Genomic DNA, 11,691 nt, shown 5'->3' with positions numbered 1-11,691 from the left:
TAAAGTGTAAAGGCTATATTACAAAATATAATTCATAATGTATAATTATATAAAAACTTGATTGCAAGCCTTTTAAATAGTTTCTAGAGTACAAATCCCGCTTGTATACATTTTCTACCTACAATTTTTCCCAATCACACTCCCTTTTAACCCAATATACTATCTATAGAGCTCGCTATGATGTACAATTAAGACAAACAGTAAATACCACATCGAAAACATAAAAAAAAAAATGCTTTACAATTTTTAAGGATAAAAATGTATCCTGCATACAAGGGAGGCCGGTAAAATGTTTTTAGAATAAATTTTCAACAATATGTACACAAAACAAACACTTTCAACAAGACAGAAAAAAAAATAATAATAATTGAAAAAAAAAAACAGCAATAATTTATAATAAACAGCTACATACAGAAAAAATAAATAGATGAAAAATTCTATAAATACTGAACGATCTTATAAGAGTGACTTTTTGTGTGTTATAAGTTTCAATAAGTATTTGACCAAAGTTCAAAAAAAAAAAAAAATTCACTAGTTCAAAACATTGTATAGTATTAATATAATTTATATACAGAAAATAGCCTAATGTCAAAAAGAAAAAATATGAAGAGTAAAGTCAGTTTATCATTTGTAGTAAATTAATTAATTGTTAAGCAATATTTTACAGAATCACTTACATATTTTTATTTTGTTCACGTATGACTGAAACACGAACTGGCACTTATTGATATTGATCCAGCTAAGTCTTGGTAGCTGAATTGTGGGAAGTATGGTTGCTCCATTTCTTCTGCAATGCTGTTGAGGTGATGCGATGACAGGTCAGGTGGAGTAAGTTCAACAGATTCTCCAGTAAATTCTGAGTCGAAATATCGTGTGTCTGTGTCTGATGATACTTGAGGTTGGAATGGAGGAGGAATCTAAAATAAACGTTAATTTTTTTAGTAATAGAATTCTAGAAATAGGAATTTATTAAGTAAATATTATTTATTCAATCAAACAGAATCAAAAAATTAGATTATATTATTTTAACGAGTAGAATCATAGTTTCTATTACCTTTTTTTGTTCCAAATCCAACCAATTAATACTACTAAAGAAAACATGACTCATGATTTCTTGGGCATCATCAGGACCTCCACCCAATCGCTTTTTGGGATCTTTGATTAGAAGACCAGTTAGCAAACTTTTTGCAGCAGCAGAAAGTCCTCTTGGAAATCGTACCTTAACAATAGTTAATAATATTGAATATAACGAAAATTACAAAAGTAATATTTAACATACAGATTCCATTAAAATGAGAGTGAACAATTTGTCATGATCTTTGTTATAAAATGGTAACCTTCCACACATCATTTCATACATGACTACTCCTATTCCCCACCAATCAACAGCCCGACCATAATCTAAATCTTCTAACACCTCTGGAGCCAAGTATTCAGGCGTGCCACAGAATGTTTTGGTTGTTGACCCATAGGTTATGTCTTCTTTGCACAATCCAAAGTCAGCAATTTTAATGTGACCATCTTTATCTAGCAGTAAATTTTCAAGCTAAAATAAATTAAATATAAGTTAAGAACTCAAAAATTAATAATTAGAACCATATATTTTTTTTTTTAATTATTACTTTTAAATCCCTGTAAATAATTCCTTGGGAATGTAAGTAACCCAAAGCAGAAATAATTTCAGCTCCATAAAAACGAGTTCTATCTTCTGTAAATACACGTTCTCTTGACAAATGGAAGAATAGTTCTCCACCATTTACATACTCCATGACAAAACATAATCTATCTGCAGTTTGAAATGAGTATTTCAATGACTATAAAATAAACAATAAATATAAGTAAAATTGAATTGAATTAAACTTTAAATAAAATTCAGTAAATTATTAATTACTATCAGAAAAGGATGACTAGTAGTGCGGAGAACCCTGTTTTCAGTTAGCGTATGAGCAACTTCATCTTTTTGGATGATGACTTCTTTTTTAAGAATTTTGATAGCATATAAATGACCTGTTGCCTTTTCTCGGCATAGAATCACTTTTCCAAATGTACCCTTTCCAAGTACTTTAAGAAACTCAAAATTCTCAAGAGTCTAAAATTATAAATACGAGTAAAAAATACATATTTTTAATTCACATAATTTTTCTTATATTCTTATATTACATACCACTTTTCGTTTTCCAGTGGATTTACTTGAAGATGTTCCTTGAACAGAAAATTTGGCACTGAAGTCATCTGAACTGGGTCCTGACATTGTGCTTGACATGCTAGTTGAATGAGATACGCCTTCCATTTCAACTTCATCAACATCAGACAAACGCTCTGATACCCCTTTAATGGCAGTCATCCATTCTTCTCTAAAAATGTAAATTTTTATATTATATCAACTGACAATCATACGACTACGAAGATTTGTGAAAATTGTTTTATAATTTAATGTCAGTACCTATACATTTAAAAACATATTCAACAAAAAATATATTTTTAAGTGGTTAACATTTACTAGTTTTCTATTTAACTGAAATCATGTATTATAATTAATAATAGTAAGAAAATAAATTTGAAATAAAAATAGACATAGACTAATTTTATACTATAATCTATGCATTAACTTCAATTTAAAACTTATTTTTAATGATATAATAAATGCAATTGGATCAAACAATTTATGTTAATTGTAGCACAATATAATTATTATGTTTATCTCCGTCTTGATGTTATTAATTTCTTAGATATCTATTAAATATTGACTGACATAATAATTCAAGTTGTTTATTTATGCACAAATAATAAATAAATATATTTATTTATTTTAAACCAATATATCATAGAAATAACAACATGTGGCACCAAATGTTATGAATATGAAAGGCTACTAATATTGAAAGGTGCCTACCCACAACACATACATTTTTTGGTAGTTTTTTGAATATATATCCTGTTTCAATTAAGATCTTCAGGGCAATAGAATTAAACAAAGGACAATTTTAGCACAAAGTACTCAATAATCTAACATCTCACTTTTTAAATTTGTTCAGTACTTATTAATATACGACAGTAGGTTAGCATATTGTCTTTCCATATAGCTAATAATAAGTTGGTGTGTAAACATTGCCTACCTTAAAAATATAATATGTACATACTAATATAAATTATTTAGAATAGAGTACAACAAAATAATAAAATTAATTTTTTAATCAATAATTTTATATTTAGGTTTAACAAAAAAAGAATAATCTAAATAAAAACAAAATGTTATAATAAAAAAAATACATTAACCATTTGTTTGTAGAAGTTTGAATAACTTGTGCTCCATGTTTACTAACAGCATGACCTCTACAATTGTTTGTAATTATTTTGGATAACAAATGATGTACTTTGAAACTATTTTTTACTTAATAGTTTTGTAGGTAGGTAGTAAAAAAATAAAGCATTTAATACGCTTCGTAATATGACAAATAGGGTCATAATAAGATAAAAACTACCTAGTATTTTCATCTGACCTTTGATGTATACTAAGATGATAGTTAGTATATATTATATACATTCAAAAATTTAAATTATAAATTTAATATAGGTATGCAATTTAACGGGCAAACTAGATAAATATAACTAATAAGTAAAGACCGGATTTATATGTTTTTACATATGGTTACTGGGTCTATGCAGTCTTATGAGAGTAAAAAATGTGGACGATTTGTTCAATTCTGGATGCGTAGAAAAAAGTTTTTTTTGCATTTTTGAGAATATTTCACGGGTTAGAGAATATTTAACCCATTTAGCATGTTTTGGAATATTTCGTAGATTGTGTGAAAAAATTTGTATTTATTTTTAATTTTAATATTAGGGATTCCAGGAAATTTTTTTTTTTTATCATTTCCAACTCTTACTAAAGTGCAATAGTATTCCATTAGAATACGCAACTTTTCATACCTAAATAATACCTCACTATTAAAATAATGTTGAAAATAATAATTTAAAAATGCATATTAAAGCAAATAATAATGTTTATTGATTATTTTTGCATATTTTACATATTTTTTAAATTTTTAAGAGAATATAATGAGAATATTTGTAGGTTTTATGAGAGAATATAAACCTAATACTGTTTTAAATCAAATGAGAAATCATGAAATAAAAATATTAAGATATGTAAACAAACATAATATATAAGTTGTTAAGTTGGATTCAAATAAAATTCTTTTATTTATGAAATTATTAAATATCAATAACAAATAACTAGTAAGTAATATCATTATAATATTAAAATTTACTCATAAAACATTTTTAAAATTTTGTTTTTGTTATCTTAATTAATATTTATGTGGATGATGGTTATAATTTGTTTTAGAATTAAAAAAAATGTCTGTTTACAACATAATCTATACTTAATTACGTTTGGACCAAAATAACAATTTTCCTTTATAATAGTCATAGGTCAACTGTTAACCTCTAGTTTATCACTTATTTATTTATGAGTAAACATATGGTTAGTTTTAATTGAAAAAAAATATTATTTTTAATGTAGTTTTTATTAAAACATTTTCATAAAATTATAAGATTCTATTTTCAACACGCAGATATCATTATTTAGAAGTGATTCAAATTGCAGCGCCAACATTATAATATTTATAATTTTATCAATTTTACTAGGTATAACTGCACAATTCTAGCAGTTATTAAATAAAATAGGTAAATGAGTTTGTACGTAGGTTTAGGTACATTCAAATTTATTTATATTTAATATACCTCATTAGTTTTAAAGTTGATTTGCCAAAATTGTCCTAATATAATTGGCTTAATAATTTATCTCTATAAGAGTAGTATAGTTGGACATAATATTATAAGGGCTATTTATATAGCTTATGTAAATATATAACCCCCCATTTTTGGGTTAAACAATATAAGTTGTTTGCACTATTATTTTTCCATACAATCTGATTTCAACTTTTTACAAAAAAAACCAAGTAGTCAAAGTAATACGATTATTATCAATATCATAAAATGTTGGTATTAAGTTTATATATAATATATGATTCTGTTTAAAAAAACTTGTGTTTGATATAGGTATGAATCCAAAGCACAAATAGAGTGAAGCTCAGGGATGGAAATGGATTAAATTAAGTTAAACAAATATAAATTTGTATAATATGAATAACTTTTGTGTTTGAATATTAAAATGCTTGCATCGAAACTTATTCCCATTTTACAATTTTTATTTATAACTACATACTATTATTATATAACTATAGTGTATATGTCACTTGTTTGTTAAGGAAGCAAGAACTTTCAGAACGTTTAAATATTATACTCAAAATTAGTTAGGTATATTTACATTTAGGTATCTATCTTAATAAAAATAATATTCTCTAAGTATACAATTTTGTTAGGAATACCTATTAAGGGATAAGTATCATTATTAAAAATTGAAATTTCATTGAAATGAAATAACAGATGTTAGTAAAATAATACCAACCTTTCTTTATCAGAAGATACATGAAATGTTCGTTCAATAACAGTAGTCCATTGCAATCCTCGAATTGTGAATGTGTATGGTTTGGGACGATCAACACTCATTATTTGACACCTCTTTACAGTGAAATTGTTGAGAGGTTCGGTCATTGGACCTTCGGGTTTGTTTCTGTAGCCCATAAGTGAACCATCGGCAAACAGTATAAAATACCGAGACCTCCAATTTTTAATGTGTTCGCCTATAATGCGGAATAAGGTTTGTAGTAATTTGAAAACAGCAATGAAGTATGGACGGAAGTATGTAACGGAAGCAACAGAGTGCATGAGAGTTATAATAACACTAACCTCGTTTGAACAGCCATCCCTCTTTAATTATTGACGACTGGCTGGATGACAGCGGTAACGGGTTGCAAATGGACTGTATTACGTCGGCCATGGTTACAAGATCAAAGGTCAACGGTGGCAAAAGTGTGTTCTATTATGTCAGATCATCTAGAACCAAACCATTAGATGAGCACAAATAAAAACAATAGATCCAGATAAAAACAAAACAAAAAAATAAATTGCAGACAACTAACAACAAACATATGCAACAGTCGGAAAGCCACATACCGAGACTTTTAGGTGTACATGAAGACCTTTGACGATGGCCGATGGTTAAAACCGTCGTTGTCAATTATGGGAGGGGTGAGTAGGAGGAATATACTATTAGGACGAAGGAAAGGTTGTAATAGGAGTCTGTTTTGAAAAACAGTAAGGGGAAAAGTTGTCGTCGTAATGCTACAGGATCAGTATTTCAGCAATTCAGCCCAATGGACACGGCGCAATTATAGTACGTCGCAGAAAGCATGATCGAAGCGTGTCTCGGGTTCCAGAGTCACGGTCGTGTACTATAATATTATCGTCGTAGTATCGTACTCGCGAATGCGCGCACGCGTGTGCAATATGTGTGTGTGTGTGTGCGCGCTCGTACAACGTGAGTTCGATTGGGATAGGCTCGAGTGCAGCTCAACCGCGTTGGCGGCGATCGAGGAAAACGACTCGGGATCGCGATCGAAGGGGACTGGAACGCGGATCGATATCCAGTCGACGTCGGGGGACGGTGAATCGATACGCGGCGGCGAGCCGGACGAAAATTGAATGTTAAGTAGCGGACTGAGGAGATTGTGTCTCGGCAGCGAAATTTTACAAACGCCGGCGATTGGCGATGGGCAGTATGCGTGCGCGGGCGAGCCACATCACAATATTATGCGTTTCCGAATCGAATTCAAAATACGCGTTCGTGCCTCGCGATAATCGTACGCGTTTCTCGGTGATGCGGCGGCTGATGTAACCGCTGACGATTTACGCGCGCGCGCCTAGTAAGATTCCGGCGATTTCGCCTCCCGCCAGACGGTATTGAATTAATAATATTATAATACATACGTGTTCTTGTTAAATGTCTTACTTTGATGATATTTTCTATAGTTACTGACTCGAGACACGCGCTCGGAGACCGTCGATGCTGGAATTTCTTAGACGTTTGGTCTCACGTCCTCGACGCCACTGTCATATTGTTTGCGATCTGTTTTTACTTATAACGTTATATTTTATATTATTTAGGTATTTATTTTTGTTATTATTATTATTAACGCAGTGGGTTTGTTGTTGTTTTTTTATCGCCATTCAGTAATCGGCAGCGGACGTAGACTAGGGCGGCGGCGGCGAACGATTTACACACTCACACACAAACACACGTACACACACAAGCGCGCGCGCACCGAGGGAGGATTGAACTTTACAGTGTCGCCGGGCGCCGTTTCTCCATCGCCGACGGCGCGCGCACGCACTGGCAGAATACAGCAGCTGTCGCACCGAGTATGCCACACGCCGCCATCGTTTGAAAACGATTGATTGCCGACGGTTTTGAACGACGAAGGCGAACACACGAGAATCAAAATTCACTTGTTTTTTTCATCGGCGTCAACACTTTGACTCTATTACTAATGAAAACAGGTGTAGGAACGTGCCTGCGGCAATATGTGAAGATGCAAACGCCAAAGTCCGTACTAAAATACTGCAATACTACTATAATACTAGCAATAGTCTACTTAGCTTTACTAAATACTGAGACACATATTGTAATCAATATTTTTGTTTTTATAATGTAGCAATTTTTAAAATTGCTACAATTTGAAAAAAACAAACCTCTATTAATTTTATAACGACCACATTAATACGTATTATTTTTTTTTTTTTACATTCTTAGCGGACCGATTAATGTATTGATTTTACAATGATGTGTGTTTTTTTTTTTATGTCTGTCGACGCCTTTTAGGACAATATCTTTTCTGAAAGTGAAAGAATGTGGAAAGGGAAGTGAATGTATTTGGTACTTTGGGTGGTAAAAAATAAATATTTCCCAGTAGTTTTCAAAAACTCCGTGTAAAACAAAAAAAAAATTAAGGAAAAACAGGAATTTTTACGCAAAATCTGTTTTTGAGAAAATCAATTTTGGTTTTTGGTGTAACTCTAAAACTAATGACCGTAGGTACATGGAATTTTGTCTGAATGTTTAAATTAGCATTTTTTATGCACCATAAAAAAGCGTGAAAATTTAATGCAAGGCTCCTGTTGTATTGTTACAATAGCAATTGAAAAATATTAAAAATACAAAAGCACAATTTTTTTAAAGTATTTTAAGTTCGAATTTTGACAACATTTATCAAATTTAAAATTTAATAATTATTTTGTAGTTAACAACTTATAAAATGTTCAACTTTTATCGCTTAGGATTGAAAATTCAAAACAAATAGGTTATACGTATTATTCACAATAAATAATAATATCAAATATACTTAGTAATATCATAGGCTGACATACCGTCTCCGCTCAGAATCGTTTTTCTTATACAACGACATTATATCATTGAATTAAAATTTAACACCATCCATTACAGTGATGACCCACTTGTAACCTACTGTACAGCAGAGCAACATCCACTTGCCCACTTTTTTTTTTTATTGATCATTATTCACGGCAACTATGGCCATTAGCTGTTTGTTTGTAGGGGAGGATACTGTAGATTGATAAACACGTGTGTTTTAGTTTGGTGGAATTTTCAAGTGGCCGCCTGTAGGTATCTGCCATGCCCGGGTGAGAAGTGGCACCCGAGGCCGAGGTTCTAGAGATTCTGATCGTTTTTGGAATAGTCCACTTTTGAGTATCAGAGTATTAATTATGTGTTAAGAAAAATTACTCCGTGCATAAGTATGATAAGATTCGCACCGGGATAATCTTACACCAGTTTGGACCAACGAATTGAGTGTGATACTGCGATGGCTGATGAATCAGATTTTCGCTATCTAATTTGTAATCAATTAGGCCATTAATAATCAAAACAAAAGACTATGGAAGGAAACTGTGACCCATCATACTAAGGATTGAGCTCAAAATGTCCAATTAATAATAAATGTATCTGTCGCTATCACCACAACATTATAATTTAATAATATTTTGCACACTTTCACCCACCTGGGATGAACCACAATTATTTCAGCCGCGGTTACTTATCGCGTATCGAACGGCATTATTAAATAATACAACTGATTATTTTGTTTTATTATGTATAGAGTACGTGTCTGTACAGACCAATATCCGTCCAATCTCATATTCCTATATCTCATATTAGCTATTCGAATCGATTGTTATCGAAGTTACATAACTCTATCGGTCAATAAGGTCATACGAGCCGCTCTACCACGACGTGCAATATAGTATAGCTAAATAAGTAATAACTTTGTTTTGACGTATTTCATATTTTCATCATCATTCCCAAGTAATTATGTTATTTACATTGACTTCTAGAAGGCAATCGTACGGTTGATCGGGCATCACCCATTACCGCACGAATGTGCAAAATACGTATCTAGTAAAAAACCGTACACAGATTTTAAAATACTGGATATTCCACTATCGTACAAAAATTTAGTCGTATATTTTTCGTATGAAAAAAAAAGTCATAACTCGAAATTTGGACACGGATAAATTGTTCGAAACTGTTGGACACTTTTATATGCTTAAGAAATAATCTTTCAATAATACCTAATACATATATATATAACCGCAAAACTCTTTCGATAGCAGGCATTAGTGCAAGCCATCTGGATTTACTGTAGCCCAGTAATTTCTGGTACTCAGTTGATTAATTCCAGCCACCTCACAAAATTTATTTTTGATTTTCGTTAACTTTTGGTCTACTCTCTGAAAACAGGACATTTTAGTCTCCCGAAGATTCCTCAGGGGACAACAGGACAGATGTACGAAAACGGGACGTATGGTCACCCTTTTATATACATATAAGTACTATATAGATGCTATTTTTAATTGTTTTGGTGTAACAATAATTTAATTCTATGTAATATATTTTTATTTAAATAATTTGTATTGGTTTTAAGAAATTTATACGGTATTATTGTACTATTTTGATGCCCGGATTTAGGCTATATATTTTTATAAATCTGAGCGGTATCATACTATTTTTGTGACGTACGTTTTCCCGGCGCCCCACATATGACTTTCCACAAATTTTTTCTTGCCAATATTCAGTTTGTCATTAGTTTGAATTTGTTTGACCTGATTCAGAATTTGTTCAACATCGGATGCCTCTGAAAATTCAATGTGGGGGGACTGAGGAAACGTTTCGTCAGCCCCCCCCCCTCTGAAGTAGATAATGAACTTTCCACGGGGTTGGGGAAACGTACTTATTTTTGTGTGCGGTATTCGGTACCTATGCATTTTGTGCGGTAGTGGAAAGCGCTAGGTAGATCATGGTGTTCTTATATAAAAATGCTCGAAGACTGCTTCATTATGCCTTTCATAACTACTTAAAATCGTATCTTTATGACTTTATAACATATAATTTAGTCAAAGTATTTGACACAAAGTCATCGGTTATCCTAGCCGGCTAATCCCGTCCGGAGTTCCTAAATGTGGGTCACCTACTCACTTAACATTTTTGGGGGGCTTAGTCCCTAAAGCACCCTCCCTATTTGCGCCTATGCACATGTCTCCTATCTTGTTATCTTTATTTGTTAATTGTTAATAGTGTTTGTAGCACCCTGAGACATGAAACTGTTCACGAGAATTGAGTACTCTGACTTCTGAGGATTGTATTAAATTTCAGAACGATCTCATTCGTTTTGTAGATTGGTCTAAATCGCTAGGACTTGGTGCATTAAATATAAATAAATGTCGGGTTATGAATTTCACAAGAAGACGATCTTATCAACAAATCTCAGACAGAATATAAGGTACTGTTTTAGAGCCACCAAGGCACCAAATAATTCTATACTAGATCTTGGTTTTAAACTAAATAGGTAGGTAGAATTTTTATCTCACTTTGAAATTATATATTATATTGTAGGGCGCTAAACACTCTTGGTTTTGTCATATTCAAACAATCGTGACGGTAAATTACGTTAAAAATAAATAACGTTATTCGCCAGTCATTAAATTAATAACAAAATAGCTTGGCATTACGCAATTATTTATTTTTATTTATTTAAGTAAATATCAATGTTTCTAGGGCATAATAGGTACGTACAATTCAGTTTCTGACAATGCATTAAAATACAAGGTAAAAAGAAAAAAAGGTGGGTAAGTGGATGTCGCTCTGCTGTACAGTAGGTTACAAGTGGGTCACTGTAATGGATGGTGTTAAATTTGAATTCAATGATATAATATCATTGTATAAGAAAAACGATTCTGAGGGAAAACGGTCAGTCAGCCTATGATATTACCAATTATATTTGATGATATTGTGAATAAAGTAATTTATATATAACCTATTTACGTGGAGCCTTGTTTTAAATTTTCAATCCTTAGCCATAAAAGTTAAACATTTTATACATTTTTAACTACAAAATAATTAATAAATTATAAATTTGATAAATGTTGAAAAATTTGAACTTTAAATGCTTATAAAAAAAAATTGTGCCTATATATTTTTAATATTTTTCAACTGCTATTAGAACGATATATCAGGCGCCTTATATTCAATTTTCACGCTTTTTACCCAACAAATAAAATTTTATTGATATTTATAGAAAAAAAAAACTAAAAAAATTGAAAACTGACAATTTCCGTAAACAGCTCAAAAAGAGTCAAAATATTTTCAAAATTTTATGGTGTATAGAAAATGCTAATATAAACATTCAGTGACATTTTCAAGTATCTACAGTC

General features: G+C 31.2%; 1 protein-coding gene across 4 annotated transcripts; it reads right to left on the bottom strand.

The window, feature by feature from the left end:
• LOC132950392 (RAC serine/threonine-protein kinase) lies at positions 1-7,154 on the bottom strand. 4 transcript variants are annotated; one of them, XM_061021823.1, is made up of 9 exons: positions 6,895-7,154; positions 5,815-5,961; positions 5,474-5,708; positions 2,165-2,354; positions 1,892-2,089; positions 1,623-1,814; positions 1,280-1,546; positions 1,055-1,219; positions 1-917 (listed from the first exon to the last, which is right to left on the bottom strand). In XM_061021823.1, exons 2-9 carry the CDS (start codon positions 5,903-5,905, stop codon positions 693-695), a joined length of 1,563 nt encoding a protein of 520 aa, XP_060877806.1. In that variant the 5' UTR covers positions 5,906-5,961; positions 6,895-7,154; the 3' UTR covers positions 1-692. The 4 variants fall into 4 exon arrangements, with proteins under 4 accessions (XP_060877806.1, XP_060877804.1, XP_060877807.1 ...); XM_061021821.1 differs by having other exon boundaries at positions 6,917-7,154; XM_061021824.1 differs by lacking the exon at positions 6,895-7,154 and adding an exon at positions 6,048-6,858.
• Positions 7,155-11,691: the final 4,537 nt, after the last annotated feature.

Source organism: Metopolophium dirhodum, chromosome 8 (genome assembly GCF_019925205.1).
Source record: "Metopolophium dirhodum isolate CAU chromosome 8, ASM1992520v1, whole genome shotgun sequence".
Taxonomy (NCBI): domain Eukaryota; kingdom Metazoa; phylum Arthropoda; class Insecta; order Hemiptera; family Aphididae; genus Metopolophium; species Metopolophium dirhodum.
The sequence above is the reverse complement of the archived record's forward strand: the minus strand, read 5'-3'. Positions and strand labels throughout refer to the sequence as shown.

Coding starts and splice junctions, on each gene's coding strand:
- LOC132950392 (XM_061021823.1), bottom strand. CDS start 5,905: ATGGCCGACGTAATACAGTCCATTTGCAACCCGTTACCGCTGTCATCC. Junction 5,709..5,814: donor GGGATGGCTGTTCAAACGAG/GTTAGTGTTATT, acceptor TCCGCATTATAG/GCGAACACATTAAAAATTGG. Junction 1,220..1,279: donor CTCTCATTTTAATGGAATCT/GTATGTTAAATA, acceptor ACTATTGTTAAG/GTACGATTTCCAAGAGGACT.